This window comes from Drosophila persimilis, unplaced genomic scaffold (genome assembly GCF_003286085.1).
Source record: "Drosophila persimilis strain 14011-0111.01,24,50 unplaced genomic scaffold, DperRS2 tig00000808-arrow-arrow-pilon, whole genome shotgun sequence".
NCBI lineage: Eukaryota > Metazoa > Arthropoda > Insecta > Diptera > Drosophilidae > Drosophila > Drosophila persimilis.
Window position 1 is genome coordinate 1,198,529 of NW_020825357.1, and position 21,045 is coordinate 1,219,573.

Sequence of the window (21,045 nt, forward strand, 5' to 3'; positions counted from 1 at the left end):
AAAACGAAACGAAACTAAGGAAAAACTTGAAAAATATATGGAAAAAGAGAGGAATTTAGGAATAAAAATTAAAATTAAAGGAAAAAGATCATTAAAACTTAAAAAAAAAGGAAATCATAATAAAAACATTGGGTAATCCTTGGAAAAATTTTGAAATGTAAATTTATAAACGATCGAAACTACAGAAAAAATAATATTTAAAAAGTAAAACCGGAAAGTCGATGGAAAATCCAGAAAAAAATAAAGATTAAAACTAAAAAAATTCCACAAATAACTGGAAATGTGAATTTATAAATGATCGAATGTACCACAACAGAAAAAGTAATATTTAAATAGGAAAAATAATTAAAAATACAAACTCCTGAAAAGTGATACTTTTTGAAACGGGAAAGTCGATGGAAAGTCCAAAACAAAATAAAGATTTAAACTAAAAAAATAATGTTTAAAAAAACTCAAAAAATATCTGGAAATGTAAATTTATAATCCATTGAAAAAACAGGAAAAATAAAATATTTAAAAAGGAAAAATAATTAAAAATACAAACTTCTGAAAATTGATACTTTTCGAAAGGGGAAAATCCAGAATAAAATACAAATTAAAACTAAAAAAACATTTTTAGAAAAAACTCCCCAAATAACTGTAAATTCAAATCCAAAAAGGCTAAACCTTTCCGAAATTGCAATTCAAATGAAAATCATTGTTCCAGGCTTCGTTTTAATATATTGATTTATTTTGATATTTCGACAAAAAAAAAACACAAGTAATACTATAATTCCTTTTGTTTATATGCATGCATCCTTAATAATGGTCCTTCGTGGGCTGATCCGATCCGATCCGATCGTGAACCGTATATCTGTAGATGGAGTTTTTGGGAGTCCACAATGAACCTCGAACGAATACGATTACAATACAATACAATAAGGCGAAACTTTGGCATTGAACAAATAAAAGTAAATCATATAAATATAAATAAATAAATAGTGGTACGATTAGTAGTATGCCTCTTAGTATCTAAATCCACGGTTTGTGCTCGAAACATTCAAATTTCCGCTTGTGCTGGCGGCTCCCAGCGGATTCATGGCGGTGCAAACGTAGCTTCCATTGTCGTCTGCAAATGGATCGAAATTTTGAGACGGTTACCAGAGGGGGGGGGGATAATGAGCTTGTGTCCCCGTTTATGGGTCCCCGATGGGTGGTGCGGGGCAGGGGCATACACTCACCCGGATAGGCCTGTGGCAGTGTTAGACGGCACACGCCGTTCCGGTACTCAATGAAATGCCGACTGCCGTGCCCCAAATGCCCGCCGTTGTGGCTCCAGTTGACCTGCGGCTGCGGATGGGCCTGGACAATGCATTCGAAACGGGCTGTGCCCCCAACGCCCACTGCAATGTCTTTCAGGGGCTACAGATGGACACAGAGAGAGCCAGAGAGAGCGAGAGAGAGAGAGATTACCGAGTGAGGGGTCAAAGGTAAATGACTCGCGCTTACCGTTATGAATAATGGCTGCCTTTGTGCCTGCTCATCGCGGCTCAAATGGGCATTGACGGGTTCCGTATTGGGCAGTTCCGGCACTGGGTGTTCCACAGAGAGAGAGAGAGAGCGGCACAGGGGGTGGCGGGTGGCGCGTGGCGGATGAAAAACCATTAGAAAATCTCTCGGCTTCTAGGCATTTGTTCAAAGCGGGGCATCCATTAGTGGGATTAGCAGCATCAAACGCGAGCGGTGGCACACATAAACTTATATATATTTTCTTTTTCTTTTCACTTTTTGTACAGATTTTTAAGCACACAAAAACACAAGAATTTCCATGCAACAAACAAACGAAACGAGGCAGAGCGAGCAAATAAATAAAAAAAAAGAACCAAAGAGAGGACTTTGCATGCCTCTCTTTTGGGGGTTAAGATCTCATGCTTTTTGTCGGTGTTAAGGATACGCCTAGGTGCCTATATGCTACATATATTTATGTATGGTATATATATACACGGACTACTGTCCTGATGGCTGATCAGGGGTTAATCACAAAAATTGAGAGAGAAGAAACAACATCGATAGCGAGTGGTGTGATTTTTGGCATTAGATCAACGCTTGATTGTTTGATTGATTGATTGATGGAGTGCATCCTTTCATATCCTGTACCTGTGCGGACCAGTTGCTGTTCGGTTGGGAGACGCGGCGCCTGGGCGTGCAACCGATCGAGATGTATGTCGAGGCTGTGGCTGTGGCTGTGGCTGCTCGGCAGACTGTAGCGCTTCTGGGGATTGTAGCGAGCGGCCAAACGCGGCACGCCCGAGGGTCCCACATGGCGACGTTGTGTTTCATTGTCGGAACTATAGCCAGGAGCGGAGTTATAGCCAGGAGCGGAGTTATAGCCAGGAGCGGAGTTATAGCCAGGAGTGTAGCCATAGACGGGTGTGGCGCCTTGGACGGGTGTCGCCCCATAGCCTGGTGTGGGCGTACCCCTGCCCGTGTGCTCGTGCTGCACGGGTATGACCAGCTCATTTCCCGGGGCCAGCTTCAGGGGATACGGCGAGTGGCGACCGCCATTCTGGATGGGCCCGTGGCCGCCGTTGCCCTTGCCGTTCCACTGGCTCTGGACAAACTTGTGGCCCTCGCCGGGAAAGAGTATACCGAATTCGTAGCCAAAATCGTATTTGAAATAGATCAAACCGGTGTTGGGGTCGATGCATTTGGTGCCTGATTTGGACCGCGACATTAGAAAGGGAAGTTTTATACAAAACCAAAAAACAACTTAAAGATACACAACATACACGTGGAATACTTGAACGATGAAACGATATGGTCTCGATATGGATTAGTGTGGTATTTTTTTTTGGAATGGTCTTTCAGGCGAAACGATAAATAAAATTTCTCAAACCAATTTTTCAACTTAAAAAAAGTCCAATTCAAATTCAAATTCAAATTCCAATTCAAAATGGATAAAATAATGTTGTATCTACTGCTGGATTAGTCTCTAGATGGTTAAGGAACTGCGGCGCACTCACCGTATTGGGAGACCCGCGACTCATCGCGATAGGCCTGCGGCTGGTTGCTGCCTTCGCTGGGGGCACGCTTGAATCCCGGTCGCAGGACATGGCCATGGCCATTCCTCTGCTGCTGCTGCTGCTGCTGCACATCCCTGCTGACATCCTCGATGAATTGATGGGACTTCTGCAGGAACGTGGAGCCCATGCGCTTGCCCTGACCCTCAGCCTGCTGTTGCAAGGTGCTGCTGCTGCTGTTGTATCCACAACGCGGCAGGGTGCCAGCCCTATCTATCTGATCCATGGACTGCTGCTGCTGTTGCTGCTGCTGCTGCTGCTGATGCTGTCCCCTCATCGTGGTGTTTCTGTTCAAGGACTGGGTGCTGTGCTGCGTGGTGACTGTGCTGCCGCCCCGCTGCTCCTTCCGCAGAGTGTTCACATCCACGTGGATCTTGGTGGGCATTTCGGGGCCCCGATCGAACTCCATTGGGGAGAGCACCCTCTCGTAGGCGCGTGGCAGGCTGCAGGAGCGTGCCGAGCCCTGGGGCGGCGCCACACGGCGGTATCCCCGGGTCAGGCCGTCGCCGTAGGGCGACCAGAGCGGCTGGATGCGCGGGCCGCCCTCCACCTCGCTCTCGTAGTCGCTCTCCCGGAACTCGCCGGGTATGAATTTTGTGGGCGTGGCCGGTGGCGGCAGATGCGACTGCCGCGAGGGCGTGCGACTCGGGGCTGGGCTGTAGGGGAAGGGCTCCAACGGCTGCTGCTGCTGCTGCTGTTGGCTGTCAAAGTGAATGATGCGCTTTGTCTGCTGCATGTTGACCACCCGCTGAGAGCTCTCGGTGGACTCGTGCATCTGCATCGAGTTCTTGGTCTCGGTGGCGACCTTCGCCAGATGCATGGGGGCACCAGCAACAGCATTGTAGTACATGGTCGGACGAGAAGGCGAGTGCTGCTGTGGCTGCTGCTGCTGCTGCTGCTGTGTGGCAGCTATAAACTTGGCTGCCACAGGCTTGGGCTTGAACACAGGCTGCTGCTGCTGTTGCTGCTGTTGCAAGAACTTGGATTGCTTTGAGCTGCTGCTGGTGCTGCTCTCCGTCTTGATCTCGTGACGAATCTCCTTGCCAATCGGCTCGAACTTGGGGCGGCCCTCGTGGGGCATGGGCTCGAACTCCATGGGCGAGGGGGTGATCACCACCACCGGGGACTTGTGCCCGTTGGTGGCCACGTTCGTGCGCGGCGTGGGTGTGGGGGGGAAGACCACGCGGTAGCCCTTGATGTCCGCCTCCGACTCGTTGGTGCGCGACACCGAGCGGAAGCGTTCGTCCACCTCGCTGCTGTAGTCACTGAACTCTGCCGCCGGGGTCTTTCGCTGGGCCGGCACCGGACTCGGCTGCGGCAGGACCGTGACGGGCCCTGTCGACGAGTACTTGGTCTCCTGGTGGTGCGAGGAGCTGCTGCTGTAGTTGCTGGTCACCTTCGAGCTGCTAAAGAAGTCCTGCGGGACGAGATCGAACGGTACAAAGTATTAGCAACGATGGCGGGGGTATTTGTGGGCGGAATACACATAGGAAATGGCTTGTTAGATCAGGCAAATGCAGAACATGTTTTAGGGATACAAAAACAACGACAATGAAGTCTCAATGTGAAGGGTTAAAGGGCAATGTTTAGTGGCTTTTTCGCTTCGAGGGAGTTACATCCCCCCGCCCCCCTCCCCCTCAAGTGCTAGCAACAACAACAACAAACAAGAACAACAACAACAACAACACACAGAGATATAGTGACAGACACAAGTACAGAGAATTATTTGGTGGTATCTAAATGCGAACCTTCGCCTCTTGGGATTGCTTTTGTTGCAGCTGCGGCTGTGGCGCCTGTGGCTGCGGCTGTGGCGCCTGTGACGCCTGTGGGGTATAGTAAATCGTTGCCGGTGGCTCGGGCTGGAGCTTCTGTGGACCGGCGCCCCCACCCAAGGTGGTCGATGAAGACGTCTTCGTTTCGTAGTAGCTGCTCTCGGATTTCCTATAGTTCGAGTGCTCCTCGGTGTCGGCCGCATAGCCGCTCGACTTGAAGGACGCCGTCTCCGCGGCGAGGGGCTTCTGCTGGGCCCTGGGCTCCGCATCGCTCTCGCTGCCGCTGTACTTGTACCGATCGCTCTCGTAGTCGCTCTCGTAGAGGCCCAGCCGGGTGGGCAGCACTGGCGGTGGCGGGCGGTAGGCGCTGGCGGCGGGCGGCGTTAGGGTCGGCACCGAGTGCGGCAGCACCTTGCGCGGGCCCTGCAGCAGATTCTGCTCCAGCTTCTGCTCCATGCTCTCCACCAGCGAGCGGCGGCGCACCGCCTCCTCCGGCTTCGGGGCGAAACAGATCTCCGGGGGCGTGCCCGGCTCCAGGTCCACATTCACCAGATGGGTGACCGACTGGGGCGGTATGCTCTTGGCTATCTGCTGCACCAGGAAGGGGGCATTCAGCTCCTTTGTGGGCGTGGCGGCTGGTGGGGCCGCGACCCCGGCTGGCGTCCAAAGCTTGGACATGGCCACGCCCTCGGCCGAGGGCTTGGGCGAGGGCGAACGGGGGTTCTGCTGGGCGGGCGTGGCCAGGACCGCCGCGGGACGCACTATGGGCTGGCCGTACTCCACTTTGACCTCCTTCGTGAGCGTCGTCTCGTGCTGCACGCTCTGCAGGGCTCCGAGGGGGGGCGGGAACACTGGCACCCCGCCCTGCGGCGGCGGCTCCATGGGCTGCACTTCCGACAGGATCTTGATCTTCTCGTTGATCAGCGGCACCTTGGGCTCCCTCCGCTCGGCCTTCGGCTCGTAGAGGAACTCGGGCGCATCGCCCGGTATGAGATTGAGGCTTCGCAGCTCCTCCGCGAGGCTCTGGGCGTGCGGCTGCCGCACCACCGTCTCCAGGGGCTTGAAGGCCAGCGGCTTGGGGCGCTGTGTGATGGTCTCCTCGTCGATCTTCTTGAAGTAGTCGAAGGACGACGAGGACTTGTGTTCGCTCTGCTCGTATCTGGTGTTGGTCTGCGTTTGCATCTGCTGTGGCTGCTGTGGCTGTGGCTGCTGTTGGCCATAGAGTGCGGCCACCACTGGCGTGCAGGGCTTGGGCGGCACTGGCGGCGGGGTTTGGGTCACTCCGGTCTTGAAGCTGACCGTGAAGGGGGTCTGGATCGGTATCTGTATCTGTTGTGTGGGGGCGGCAGTGTTTGTGGTGTGGCTGGTGGCTGTATCGGTGGCTCTATCGGTGGCTCTATCGGTGGTGTCGGCGGTGGGCGGTGTCTTGGGTCGCGGTGCCAGCTCGGGCAGTTCCAGGTTGAAGGCCGACTTGTGCTCTAGACGCATGGTTGCCTCGGTGGTGCAACGATGCTCAGTGATCACCTTCGACTCGGACAGGCCGTGCAGGTCGTTCGCATGGGTCACATCGCTCTGAGTGCTCTGATACGACTGTGGCTCCTGCTGTGGCTGCTTCTGCCATGAGAATGTGTGGCACGATGAGTGGTTGTGGTTGTATGTGTGGGCGTTTGTGGGCGTTTGTGGGCGTGTGGAATGATCAAAGCGAAAACCAATCGAGCGGAGGAAGGACACGAGCGACGTTGATTGAGAGATTGAGAGAAGAAAGATTCACAAAGAAAAGGTTTTTGTTTATTAATTTTTTTGTTTTTTCTTTTTTTTGTAAACTTAACAGCGTCGAAAAAAGAATAGATTTAGATTAGAATAGAGTTTAGAATAGTTTTAGAATCGAAGTATAGATCGAATCAGAGTCCAATCGAATCGAATCGAATCGAATCGAATCAAAGATGAAATCTTTATGTGTTTATAGGTGATCTTTTTGAAGGATAATGCATTGATCGTTGGATCGGTGGTTGGTTGTTGGTTAGATATTGAGCACATGCACACTTACTTCGGTTTTAAAATCGCTCAAGGCCGATGCTGTCGCGGCCGTGGCGATGGGCGTGGGCGCGGCCGTGGGCGTGGTCTCATACACAATGGTCTTGACGACCTCTTGGAGGCGCTCCGGCGATGGCTCCAGAATGGCACAATCGGCGATGCTTTTGGCCTCCCCGCCGGCATTGGTGGCTCTTACCATATACTTGCCAGAGTCAGAGGTTTGTGCTGCAATAAAAGGGGGGGTAAAGGATATACCGAAAGAGGGGGTGAGGACTCCAAGGGCAGTACCTTTCTCAATGATCAGACGATAGGAGTTGCCCTGGGCAAGCAGTCGGTGCGGGGATATGCCGGCATCTTGTATGGGCTTGTCGTCCTTCAGCCAGAGCACAGTGGGGTCTGGCAGTCCTGTGACCTCCACCTCCATGATCAGCTTCTCGCCCCTCTTGGCGACCTGTGCCTGCAAGCGCCTGCCAAAGACTGGCGGAAAGATGGTCTCTGCGGAAAGGAAGAAGCCACATTTGAGATGCTCCAAAGACGGGAACCACATGAAAGATCTTCAAATTGGGGGCGAATGGAACCACTCAGTGGAACATAAACATTAGCCTACACTTTTTCGGTGTCATTGCAAAATCATAGATATCTGGGGATCTGTGGATCTGTGGATCTGTGGATCGGTCTGTTGTTTTTGCGGTTAAAATTTACTTGAAACAGCCGTCCCACCCAATCAGCGGCCATAATGAATAATTCGCTCAGACATCGGACATCAGGCAGGCAGTAAAAACATATCTAGTATAATGTATAATCCCCAAAACGCGGCCCCCAAAACCACACAAGACGACAAAAATCTGCTAAAATCTCGAGTAAATAAACGATCCCCATTTACATAATAATAATTGCAGACATCAGACAGCCCCCACATTCACATCCTATAGACCCCCCTCTATAGAACCGCAGGCCCCCACCCCCACCCACGACCCCACAACGAGGAATATTTATAAATTTCGTGTAAGAAAATCTTTTTTGCATTTGGCCTTTTTTTTCCCCGGGGATGAAAAACTATTGAAATTTCAACAATAACAACAACAATCGTTCGACCCCACTAAAAACTCATCAATATTCCGCGAGGGAGCTGCTGCCTCGAGGCATTGACGTTTGAAGATCCATACAATGACACTTTAATGCTCTACGCTGATTGATGTGTGGCACGAACGAGCACCGAGCGGGCCGAGCGGGCCGAGCGGACCGACCAGACGGGGAACATATGATATAGGGTCTATCTCTGGGCTGGGCTGGGCTGGGCTGGGCTGTTCGAACATGTGTATTCTATAATGTCTATGCTAGATGCTAGATGCTATATGCCATATTCTATGTTTAAGATATTTAAAACACTTTTCGCCAGTTCATTAATTCTGCGAATTGGTTTTTATAGTACACACACAGACACACATCTACATACAGAAATATGTATCTATGTGTTTACCATGGCTCCCGAAAAGAAGATTTTCGAGAGGAAAAAAGAAAGTTAAATCCAAGAAAATACCAAAAGGGAAAATAGTAACATATTTTATAGAGTTTTTTACTCTTGGAGCCCTGTACAGTTTTTGCCTTTATTTTTAATTAATATATGGAAACATTAGCTCTCAAAATAGAGCAGTATTTGAGCAGAAATTGTATCAGTGCTTCTGTGTTTTTTTTCAATTGATTTGTAAATCATTTTGGTGGCTCTTTTTCGCAAGAGCAATTTTGGGAAATTTTCAGAAAATATTTCATTGAAACCTTTCGAAAATAAAGACTAATCTGAACCCAAATTCTATCATCTACTAAAATCTAAAGAAGTTTTAAAGGCCTTCCAAGGCATACGTTTTAGACGAACTTATCTTTGGCTTCCCGCTTGGTTGGGATCTAAAATTCGCAGAAATCCGCAGAAGGAATTCCCATAGTCTTAATGGCCGCCAAAATGATGGATCATTGTTGGGAATAAATTGCCATTTCTTTCTAGCTTTCTAGAAGTGGAAATTTCCCCAAGCAAATTCATGAAAATTGAGGGCCAAAAGCAATCATAAATACAAGTAGAACCCAACCCATATGCCCGTATACCAAAAAAAATACTGTAGGAAATACTCACTTTTGACCACCAAATCGGCGGTGCTGGTCGATTGGCCCACGGCATTGGAGGCTGTCACCGCGTAGCGTCCCGCATCGGCCACGCCCACCTGCTTGAGCTCGATGGTGACGCGATTGAATTTATTGGAGATTTTCGTGTGCGGATCATCGAACAGCTGGCCGCCGTTCTTCTCCACCTTGATCTCGGGGGAGGGGTAGCCGTCGTAGATGGCCTCCATGCTGACGTCGGCGCCCTGATCGACGATCTTGCCCGTGAGGGGCGTGGTGAAGCGAGGGGCAATCTCCTTGCGCAGGCGAGTGGGGGAGTCGGGGATGGTGATGGCCGGCAGGGGCGAAGGACCCCCGCCGTTGGCGGCCGACTGAACGACCGTGAAGGACTTCTGCTGCAGGCTGGGCGCGGTCATCTCCTTGCTCTTGTGCAGCTCCTGGTAGTGGTGGCTCTCCATGATCTCGGGCCGCTGCTGGCCCAACTGCTTCAGCGACTGGTCAATGTGGGCCGAGGAGTGGTGCACCTCCGTCTGGGGCACGTTGCCCTCGTAGGAGTTCACCTGCGACGTGGAGGTGGTGGTGAAGGTCTGCTTTTTGATGGTCACACGCGACGACTCGGTGTTGTGCTCCTGGGTCATGGTCTGCAGGTCGCTGGAGGCGGGCAGGCCGCTGCCGATGATGTTCAGGAAGGCCACACAGGTGGCCTTTCCCGCCTCGTTCTCGGCCACACAGCTGATCTTGCCGACGGCATCGTGGGTGAGCTTCTGGATGGTCAGCACCTGGCGGTCGCCGCTCGTCGAGACGAGGAAGTTGTGGCCGTGGACGGGCTGGTCGTTGAAGAACCAGTGGACCTTGGGCGTGGGCCTGCCCTTGACAATGCACTCGAACTTGACCACGTCGTCGATGCTGCCCTGCTTGTCGCTGAAGAGCTCCCTGAACTCGGGACAGGCGTGTCGCTCCACGATCTCCACGGAGGACTGGCTGCTGCGACGGTTCTCGGGGGCATTCACGGACTTTACAATCAGATGCGAGAAGCACTTGGCGTCCCCCGCCTGGTTGGAGACCTTCACCGTGTAGACGCCCTTGTCGTCGACGCTGGCGTTGTTCAGGATCAGCTTGAAGACGCCCGACTCGGGGTCCCCCGTGGCAGTGACGCGATCGTCCAGCTGCAGCTCCTTGTTGGTCAGATACCACTGGGCGCTCAGCGGCTGGTCGCCGCTGGCCTGCACCTCCAGGACCACCTGTTCGCCCTCATCGGCCAGCACATCGGACAGCAGGCGCTCGAACTTTGGCTGCGCGTCCTTGGGCAGGCTCTGCCTCTCCACCTGGGCCCTCGTGGCCGGCTCGGCCTGCAGGTTCAGCGGCGTGACCTTCAGCTCGCAGCTGCTCGATGTCTCCCCTGCTGAATTGATGGCCACCACCTTGTAGTGGCCGGCGTCCTCCTGGTACACCTCCTGGACGATCAGCGAGCAGCGATCGCCCTGGAACAGCAGCTGGACGTCGGCGGACTCCTTGACGGGCCGCTCGTTGTGGTACCAGATGACCTCTGGCTCTGGTTGACCCACAATCACGCAGTCCAGACGCACGGGCTTGCCCTCGAAAATGGAGACATCCTTCAGCGGCAGGTGGACTGCCGGCTTGATCGGCTCTATGTCGCTGGCCATCTCGGAATCGGACGTTTCGTTGGGGAGGCGACCCTTGACAATGACGTTGCAGCTAGTGTATGCCTCTCCGGCTAGATTCTTGGCGCTCAGAACGTACGATCCGGCGTCGTTGGGATAAGTTTGGGGGATTATCAGCGTTACGCGGCCGTATTCATACTGAAAGTACAGAGTAAAAGTCATTGGGAAACTCATCAGAAAACGATGGCAAGACATGGCATTCATTCAGTATTCACCACACCACACCCGAACCCGAATCCCAGCCGATCCGAGCCGATCCGAGCCGACCCGAGCCGATCAGCACCGAGACGATCGGAGGCTAATGCTTTCATTTTTGTTCTAGTTTTTGTTTCATTTTGTTTTTTGGTTTTTCTTTCTTTTATTTCCTCTTAATTTTTTTGCAATTGAATGTTTCTTCTTTTTTACACAAATTTTCAATCTTATTTATTTGAGTTTTTGTTCGTGTTGTTGTTGTTGTTGTTGGAGTGTGTGCGGATGTGGGCAGAGCAATTGCGATCGCCGATCTCTGGGGCGCATCCGGCGGAGGCCCAAGAAGAGGCTTTTGTTTTGTTTATTTGCTGCTCTTTGTTTTGCTGGCCCCAAATTGCAGGAAGCCCCCGAGCACAGGTGTTCAATGGGAGAGAGCAAACAAAGCGATCACCGATTTTCAATTACGAAAATGGTTTTAAACCAGTGATTGAAACCACAGTGAGATCATGTTTGTGGAATATAAAGAGCATAAAACAGAATGACAGAATGGCAATTAAAAAGTGCGGCCAATGAAGTCATTTCTGAATTTTTTTGCCAATTTTTTCGCTGAATACTCGTCTATACATACATATGTATGTATCTATATCTTTTGCAAATTTGTATATACAATGTTGGCGCCCACAATAAACAAATTGCCTGACGCGCGATATCCCGGGTTTGGAGATTCTTGGGGGTGTGGGGGGAGGGGGATGGACTGACTGTGACTGCCACACTGTGGTGAATTGAATTTGCCACGTTGCACGGCTCGTTGCAGAGTCTGCGACGAGTGGTAGCTGCCAAAAAAGTTGCAGCTATTAGATATTAGATATTAGATATTATATGGCCGCTATATGTTCTCTAAATTGCAACGAAAGATAAAGTGCGTTGGCGTATTTTCAGAAATGTTTGCCTTGAATTTACTCTCTCTCTGTGTGTGTTTGCAACCCAAAATGCTGACCAGTGACAGAGACAGAGACAGACCCAGAGGATGTTGTCGATGGTGTACTAGATCATCAGCCAAGGGAGCGCCCCGTCTGATGCGTCTACGCATTCATCCGCCACTGACGTCAGTCCGTTCGCGATCCCCATCCGAGCAACTAAAACATGATGATATTTTCTTTTCCAAATTTTGGAAAACGCCCACAGAACCACAAATTATAGAATTATTTCGATATTCTCTGGTCTCTTTTTTCTTTCCAGCCAAAATTTGTGTACAGTATATACCGCGTATATAGTATTGTGTATATGTCTATGGCACTGTCTATATGGAATTCGCCAGACAGTTGTCGAGGGGGGCGGCATGGCGATTGGTGGGTGGAGGGGGGAGGGATTGTACTTGGTGGCATTTTATTTTACTTGGAATTTTTGTTTACCCTTTGCTTTGCTGGGGATCTTGCATTGTTGATCGGAAGTTCTGGGGCGGGGAAATGGATCGGAAAGAAAGTATTCCAGGGCCGAAAATGGGTCAACATTTTTCGAAAATTCAACTGGAAGACTTCTCGAAACTAGTATTTTTAGGGGACTACGATTGTGCCATCATTCTTGTATTATGCCAGTAGATGTCCTTTATTTTCAGTATTTAGTTTTGGTAGTATTTTTCTGGTATTTTCTAATATATATTGAGTATTTTCTTGACTTTATTCCTAATATTTTTCCTGTTCATTTTGACTATTATTACGATATGTGTTTCTACTATTTTAGTATTAATTTTTTGGTTTATTTTGATTTGTATTTTTCTGGTTTTTGTCTCGATTTGTTAAATTTGATATAAATTGTTTGTGTTTTATTTTTGGTATTTTCTGGTATTTTTTGTTGGTATTTTTGGTATTTTTTGGTATTTTTGGTATTTTTTGGTATTTTTTTGTATTTTGTTTAGTATTGTTGATAATCAAGGACCTCCTAGTGAAGGATTTAAAAAATCTTTAAAATTTTCGTTTGTTTTTTTTATCAAAAAATATCATAGATAGTCAATCTATCATATCTCTTCCCCCATCATTAGAATTACTATTGGGATTCTTCTCTTTAGAGTATCTCCGTCTTCTGTGTGCCAAAAAGAACAAATCTTTCTTCTTAAATCCACACAAAATGTTTCAATTTTTTAAGAACAAAAGATGGAATTCCGAAGAAAGTACCGTGCAAAAATACAAAGGAAAATTCCAATAAATCCCAACAGATGAGTTTTTTCAAAAGATTTTCTATCTACAGATAAATATATTTTGGCAAAATTGAGTATTTTGAATGGGATTTTTGACCCCACGAAACGTGGTGGAAGTGAAAACTCACCTTTGCATCGCGTGGCTGGAACGGCTTGCCGTTGTGCACCCAGCAGATGTCCGGTCGGGGTATGCCACTCACGACGGCCTCCAGCTTGATCTTTTGGCCCACGCGGGCCATGGCATTCGACAGCGGAACCTTGAAGCTGGGCAGTTCTGTGGGCTCCAAAGCTGTGGCGAAATAGAGCATACTTTTAGGAGATCGATCCATGGGGGCGATGGTTTGCAGTTTTGCACTTACGTTCCACAATCAGGCTGGCGGAACAGTGCTCGATGCCCGCCGGATTGGAGGCGCTGCAGGTGTACACCGCGTCGTCCTCGAGGAAGACCTCCTCGAAGCGGAGCGTGGCCTCGCCGTTGTTGTAGCTGATGACGTAGTCCGGCGAGTCGTCGATGCACTTGTCGTTCTTGAACCACTGCACCGTGGGCAGGGGCACCCCCGCGACGATGCAGCCGAACTGGAAGGAGCTGCCCTCGGTGGCCTTGCCGCTCTCGAGGAACCGCAGGATGCGGGGCGGCACCAGCTGCAGCTCTGCGGCATTCTCGCGCACTGCCAGCGTGGCATTGGTGTCGCAGGTGCCCACCAGGTTGGAGGCGCGGCAGCTGAAGCGCGCCGAGTCGGCGGCGAAGGTCTCCTCGATCACCAGGCGACAGATGCCCTTGTCGAGGCTGGTCTTGTAGTCGGCGTGGCTCAGGATGCTGATGCCGTCCTTGAACCACTCGACGGCGGGCTCTGGGGTGCCGGTGACCTCGCACTCGAACACGAATCGGTCGCCCTCGCGGGTCACGGCGTCCTTGAGGGGGCGCACGAACAGCGGCGAGGCGTAGCGCAGCTCCGTGAAGATGGAGTTCACCTGGATGTCCTTGCGGATGTTCTCGGTGACGATGCGCTGCTGGTCCACCTGGTCGCGCAGTGTTTGCAGGCGCGTGATCTCCTCGCGCTGAATGCGGGCCTCCTCCTCGCGCTTGGCGCGCGACTCGTCCTCGCGCCTGATTCGGATCTCCTCCTCGCGCTTGCTGTGCAGACGGGCCTCCTCCTCGCGCTTGGCAATCTCCCGCAGCGTTTGAATGCGCATCTCCTCCTCGCGGGCCGCCTGTGCCCGGGCCAGTTGCTCGCGGGCGGCCTGCTCCCGCACGGCCTTCAGCCGGGACTCCTCCTCGCGAACGGCCTGCTCGCGCAGCGCCAGCTCCCGGGCCACCAGCTCCCTCTGGGCCTGCTCGATGGCCGCCTGCTGGCGCTGGCTCTCCAGACGGGCCTGCTCCTCCCTGGCCGCGCGCTCCCTGGCCTCTGCCTCGCGCATGGCCTTCTCCCGTTCCGCCTGATCGCGCGAGTCGCGCTCCCTCTGCTCCCGCTGCCGCTGCTCCTGGTTCAGGCGCTCCTGCACAATGTTGATGTCCATTTTGAGCTTGATGAAGGACTGGAAGATGTTCATCACGTCGTTGTAGAGCGCCGACACCTTGCTCATGTCGTGGGCGCACTGCGAGGCACTGTCCAGCTTCGAGCGCAGTCCCGGCTCCCGACTTGTGACATAGTTCTCGATGTCGTTGACGAGGTTGGCCGCCTCCACAGAGTCGCGCAGATACGGGACCTTGTTGGAGACGCTGCTGTAGAAATAGCTGATCTCCCGATATTCGGCATCGATCTGAAGGAATCCTCGGATTAGAATGGGTCTTGGGGGGAGTTTCTTGGCGCTGGCGTTACCTTTTCGACAACCTCGAAGAACTCTGTGGCCTGGTTGAGGCTCTTTCGTTTCTGCTTCACCTGATCCTTGAAGCTCTGCCACTTGTCGTTGAGTTTACGGAGCTCCTCCTTGACGTACTGTTCGCTTTCGGGATTCGTGATCAGCAGCTGCTGGCTCGTCGAATCTGTGAACTTTTCAATGCGCTTCTCGAGCAGCTAAATGGAGGGAAAAGCATGGAAAATATACTCAAAAGGCGAGTAAATGCGGGCAAGCGTCTGGGAGGGCACAAGAAAACGGGGGGAAAAGTGCAGCCAAGCAGCGGATCTCCATCTAAAAGTATCTTTCCCTCAAATGCCAAAAAGCAGAAAGTGCAATAGAAACGTGCCAGCATTCGAAATGTTGTGTGTATCTGTATCTGTAGCTGTATCTATGTCTGTATCTGTATCTCTCGTTATGCAAAGATGTATTTCAAAAGTTTTTAATTACAAACTAACGACAGCTGCCGCTGTCTATCTCTAAGGCATCCCCCATCCCCCATGCCCCATGCCCATCCGCTGACAGCTACAACATTTTCAAAGTTGCGATGCGCCCGAGAGAGTAAAAAAAAAATGTCATTTGGAAATTTGATGAATGTTTTTTTTGGGTGTTCAGAACTCTGTTTTGCTCATGCAGAGGGGGCAGCGGCGGTGGGGGGGTAGATATATGCATATATCTATTCTACAAGTATCTATCTATCTATCTATCTATCTTTCCATCTACCTCGAGAGTGTGGGCTGTTTGGCCCCAGCGTTGCTGATGGCGAGTCGATTTCAATTGCTTGGGCATTGAACACTATAGAAAATGGATCATTAAATCATGAAATAACCAAAGAGATCTGCTCTCTGTTTTGTTTTTCTCTTCAGTCTTGTCTATAAACATAACCCACCTCAACACTTTGGATCTTCCACTTGCACTCGGGGGGAGGGGGGGTTCACTCACCTCAATGGTACGTTCAAAATACTCAAATGCCAGCGATGTGGTCTTGGCCGCCGCCAGACTATCGACACTCTGGCCATTGATGTCGTGCAGCTGCTTGCTGACGCTGTCCAGACTCCGATCGATGTCCTCCAGATCGTTGCGGAACTGCTCGATCTTCTCGAGCCGCTCGAGCGACGACATTCTGGCACTGCACTGCGTCTCGAAGTGAATGCGCAGAATCTCCAACAACTTCAGAATGCGATCGGTGTCGATTTCGCGTGCCCCCGGCGGCTCCAGCACGCGCACCCGATCGATCAGCAGTTCGGATTGTGTGATTAACGATCTAAATTTATCCATGCAATGATCGCGGAATCTCTCGTGCTCTGCAATGCTGCGCTCCACACTGCCCGTGGATGGGGATGGAGAGGGGTGCGGCTGCTGCTGTTGCCTCGCGAAATACTCATCGATCTCGTTCCGCAGCTGGGCAATGTTCTCCAGGAAGAGCAGCACGCTCTCGATGAGAGTGCGATAGTCGTACTTGATGCCGTCGAGGCGGGCCTTCAGCATGCGCAGATTGTTGATCACCTGCTCGATTTTGGCCAGCGACTGCTGGTCCTTGGTCTGGATGCTCAGGGTGGTCTGAATGCGGTGCTGGATCTCGTCCTGGGCCCGCTCAATGTCCTGGCCGACGAAGCTCAGCTTCTCCCGTATGCCCGACAGCAGCTGCTTCGTGTCCATCGAGGGGGAACCGAAGACGGGATACAATTGGGTGTCCACTTGGGTGCTCTTGGCAACCGTCTGGGAAAAGAGAGTTTGATTCTGGGCAAGGGCAGGGGCGGTGACCAGGGGCCTCCTCTACTTACCTCCTCGTTATCGCTCATGACTTTCTCTAGCAGATATTCAACTTCTCGCTTCTCCTGGATGGTCGTTGTCCAATTCTCCAAACTGCTCGTCACGTCGCACTGCCGCTTACTGAAACCGTTCAGCGTCTCTTCCACTGCCTGCGTCGAGGATTTCGTCTCGAGATATGGATCCACAATCTATGTATGCGTGTGTGCAGCACCAAAAATAGCATAGACCAAAAAAAAAAAACAAAATAAATGGAAAAAATTAGTTTTTCCTTATTTTATTTTGGTTCTTCAGCTTCAGCTTCTGCTTCTGCTTCGTCAAGTGTCGCAGTGGTTTTTTTCTTTTTTCGTACAACGGCGCGTGGCACAACGCATCTGCCTTTGGCCAGGGTCTGGTGCGTTCTGGCCACAACACAACACCACATCCACATCCAAATCCGAGGAGAGTCCAGGCCATGCCAGAGACCAGAGACCAGAATCTAGAGACCAGAGACAGACCTATCTATAGCCCTCGCAGCGCGCAAATTGCTTTGCTTTTATTTATGGACTCAACTCGAGAGGAAAACTCGAACCAGAAACAGAAACAGAAACAGCAACAGAAGGAAGGAAAACTCGAAATACAGCCACCAGCCGAAGCAGCAGCGAAATTTTCTAATTTCAAAATTTTCTTTTGCGGCTGTTGGCTCTCTTTCGTTTTCTTCCCGGTTTCATGTACTACTCGAAACGCACATATGGGGGGGGGGGGGGGGGGGGGGGGGGGGCTATGGATGGGGCCAAATGACGACGTTGTCGTTTCGAATAGATGTTTATGGCCAACCAAATCATATTGTTGATAATTTATGGGCCACGAAAAGCCAAAGGATGCCATCTCTGGCATGGAAATTGAAGTTCGAATACTCTTTCGGAGATCTAAAGCATCTTTGCAGATGATAACTCTATCGGGCATTGATAGAGGCTTAAACTGAAGCTAGTTTTCATTGGAATCGATGTGAGGTTACTCTGGAGCTTGACTTCTGTGGATCTCTGCACTGAATTTGTACGTTCTCTTCAAAGGGAAGGCCAGTCGGAAGAGCTTATCGCTGATCTAACGCATCTTTGGAGTCGGAAAAGCTTTCGGAAAGACCTCTTCAATATTAATACTCATTTAGTGCAGAGATTGATGCCTCTTTTGGCTGTCAATCTATAGCCAATTTTCATGAAAATGTTTGTGGGATTTCTAGCCTAGATCATGGAGATCTCCGCAATCAATTTCCATCTTTCTTGGAAAACTCCTTTTGGAGAAGTTGTGGATCTGGAGCTCAAAATCTATGGATCTCTGCAGTTTTATTCAGTAAAAGTTGGAGCTAGGAGAGGATTACCCTATAGAAGATACTCTTTTTACTAAAGCTAACATTGCGAGGCTCTAAAATGATATCTGCAACCGACTTGCAGCTTCTTTTGGAAGGACTACAAGTGGGGAATACTCCAAGGCACTACGAAGGTCCCCTGGCTTCAATAAATAGGGTTTTCAGATGTTACGAAGCCACAACTTGGTAGATATGAGAGCTCCGTAAGCCCTGAATTCGCCAGAATTTCATAATACAAATTTCCCGCAGCTGACTCGACTGCCTCGCGTCCTCTCTCTCTCCCTCTACCTCACTCTTTTACAGAGTAGCTTGGCAGGGTTTGGCGTTTTCTCTCACTCTCCCGCTGTGCCACTAGCTCTATCCTTTTCTATTCCATAAATGGTCTTTATGGTGGATCTACAGATATTTCCAATCGAAGGCTGAAGATAGGTTATCCATTCACTCTTTCTACACCTCAGATGCAGTTCCATTCGAAGCCCTGGCCATAGCCAGCGTACCCCTCTTCTGGGCAGATACTTTTGTGCCGACACAGCTATTGTACTCCCATAGTCTATGTGCAGATGGTTTATGCTTTTCAGAGCAGCATTAGACAGCGGTTGCAGCGTGCAAATGTGGCAGCTGTCAGCGGCTCGAAGGCGGAGCATGGCAGAGATGCGGGCGGCAAGCGGGACATGCAAAAGTGGCGCAAAGCTCTCAGAGAATTCCAAAGAAACGACTTGGTCTTAAAAGTAAAAGATTCTCCCTCCCTGGGGCCCGCGGGGATACCGACTTTCAAGTTGATGAATCGCTGTCCGCGGGACTTGAGCTCGCCGAAGGCCAGGATAATGTTGGACCACGTGGCCTGGAGGAACTGCAGCTTGTGCTCGTCGGGCGTCTGCTGGAGCTGGCGCTGCAGGTGATCCAGCTGACTAGAGAGCTCGTTGGCCTGCTCGAAGAACTCGATCAGCAGGGAGACGTAGTCGACGCGCTTCAGCACCAGATCCTTGAGCTCGATCCAGTGCTTGTGCAGGGACTCGGCCTTCGAGTCGACATCGTAGCGCTGCTGAGGGCTCAGCGACTCCAAGTGGACTTTGATGCTCTCGAGGAGTAGGTTGATGAGTTCTCCCTTGATCTGGGTGGGGGAAACGGAAACGGAAACGGAAAGGGGGTTCGTTAGAGTCTTAATGGGGTTTCATAGTGTCGCTGGACTCACCTCCAGGTCCTGCATCAGCTCGTGATGCTGCAGGAGGAACTGCTTCGACTGCTGCAGATTCCGGCCCATGTCCACGCTCTGCTGGAGATGCAGCTGCCCGGAGGCCCGCAGCCAGGCCAGGAGCTCGTTGTGCTGGGCGAGGAACTCGGCGAGGGCTCGCTGCACCTTCTGCTGGTCCTCGCTGCTGTGCGCACAGATGCCCTCGATGTAGGCCTTGCGGTTCTCCAGCTCGTCGAGGACCCGCTTGACGCCCTGCGTCTCCGGTTGCGTGCGGCCCACCTCGTCCAAGATGCCGTAGCCGAGTCGCAGCGGCTCCTCGGTGAAGCCTCGCACGTCGCGCTCCACCTTGGAGAACATGGCATAGCTCTCGGGCGAGTTCGGCGGCAGCTTGACGCTCGCCAGCTCCAGCTCCAGCTTCTCCAGGACACTGAGCGTGTGCTCGGCCTTGGCGAAGAACTCCCGCGACTGGTGCAGCCAGTGCTCGCGCTGATCCACCAGATCCAGGTGCTCGGTGCAGCCGCTGAGGACGGCATAGGCCCGGGCACAGGCCTCGTCCCCCGCAAAGAGACCCGCCGACTGGACCTTCTCCTTGGCGCGGGTGATCTTCAGCGCCCGATCGCGAAGGAGCAGCGCCTGCTGCTTCCACTCCCTGTACCGGGCGAGCATCTCGTTGGCCGTGTGCTCGCACTCCCCGAGGCTGTACATGGTGTTGAGGTCCATCCGGGCCTTCTGCAGGGCCGCCTCCAGGTCGATCAGCTCTCGTCCGAGCAGCCCCAGGGCCAGGCACTGCTCCATCTGGGTCTTGCGCGTCTGCCAGGCGACCTCCAGGTCGTTCCTGCGGTCGTGCAGCGCCTCCAGCCACTGCTGCACCTGGTGGACGGCCCGCGTGGCGTCCCGCTTGATGTGCTCGGGCCGCGTGTCCAGGGTCTCCAGCTTCTCGAGCTCCTCCAGCTGCGAGAGCAGCTCGTTGCCGTCCTTGAGGGCGGCCATCACGCCCGTGAGCATGTCGATCCTCAGCTGCTTGAATCTGTTGAGGAACTCCTGCACATGCGGCACGTCCATCGGCTGGGTCGGCTGGGTCTCGCTGCAGGCCATCTCCAGCTGGTCCATGCGCCTGAAGCACTGCGTCATTTTGTCGTGGAACTGTGTGCAGAGCAGCAGAATGTGCTGCCGGTCCTGCAGCAGGTTCAGGATGTCCTGCCAGATGACGTTCAAGGTGTCGGCCATGGCGTTGACCAGCTCCGAGCTGATCCTCTTGCTGGCCAGCAGCTTGTCGGCCTTCTGCACGAACTCGTCCATCGGTCCGGGCAGGCTCTAGAGGGCGGGGTGTCAGAGGGGCTTTAGACGGGGGCTCTCTCGAAGCTGGATCTCTGGCTTACCTGCAGATTTCGCAGGGTATCATCGTGCTCCCGCTGCATGCGCACGGACTCTTCGAGATTCTCGCCCAGCGACGTGATCTTTGGCTCCAGCTCGACGACTTTGATGTAGATCTTCTCGGGACTCTGCAAAGAATTATCGAAGATGAAACGATGAAACGATGAAGAAAGTTTTCTCCCACAAGTTTGCTCAAGGAATTCTTCTGTTCGCCCTGTTTTCGAGTCACGTTCCTGAGCTCCCAGCCAGCGGCAGCCACACTCGTGTGTCTGCATTTCTCATTCATGAAAACTTGTCGCCAAAAACCTGCTCAAGAGCAAAACGACAATGCTGCACAGAGCAGCTTCTAATTTTGGATAGGCACCACCGCCGCCAGAAGCAGCCGCAGCGGCAGGAGCACCACTTGTGGCAGCCACAGCCGCAGCAGCAGCTCCACTCTTCTCTGTTCTGTTTGATTGCAATGAAGGTCAACACTGGCTGTTTATG

The 21,045-nt window shown here is 51.7% G+C and overlaps 1 protein-coding gene across 1 annotated transcript; it reads right to left on the minus strand.

Annotated features, from left to right (window-relative positions):
- Positions 1 to 708: 708 nt before the first annotated feature.
- Positions 709 to 20,845, minus strand: LOC6601133 (titin). The gene is made up of 19 exons (XM_026993180.1): positions 20,744 to 20,845; positions 20,565 to 20,687; positions 19,186 to 20,499; positions 18,763 to 19,104; positions 16,663 to 16,839; positions 15,821 to 16,597; positions 15,602 to 15,673; positions 14,863 to 15,057; positions 13,402 to 14,803; positions 13,171 to 13,331; positions 8,991 to 10,797; positions 7,154 to 7,360; positions 6,879 to 7,090; positions 4,808 to 6,445; positions 3,003 to 4,476; positions 2,137 to 2,694; positions 1,489 to 1,571; positions 1,221 to 1,401; positions 709 to 1,108 (listed from the first exon to the last, which is right to left on the minus strand). The coding sequence occupies exons 1-19, from the start codon at positions 20,843 to 20,845 to the stop codon at positions 1,005 to 1,007; spliced, it is 10,929 nt and encodes a 3,642-aa protein (XP_026848981.1). The 3' UTR covers positions 709 to 1,004.
- Between the last annotated feature and the right edge of the window lie 200 nt (positions 20,846 to 21,045).

Coding starts and splice junctions, on each gene's coding strand:
- LOC6601133 (XM_026993180.1), bottom strand. CDS start 20,845: ATGAATGAGAAATGCAGACACACGAGTGTGGCTGCCGCTGGCTGGGAG. Junction 16,598..16,662: donor TCATGAGCGATAACGAGGAG/GTAAGTAGAGGA, acceptor CTCTTTTCCCAG/ACGGTTGCCAAGAGCACCCA. Junction 15,058..15,601: donor AAACAGCCCACACTCTCGAG/GTAGATGGAAAG, acceptor CCCTCCATTTAG/CTGCTCGAGAAGCGCATTGA.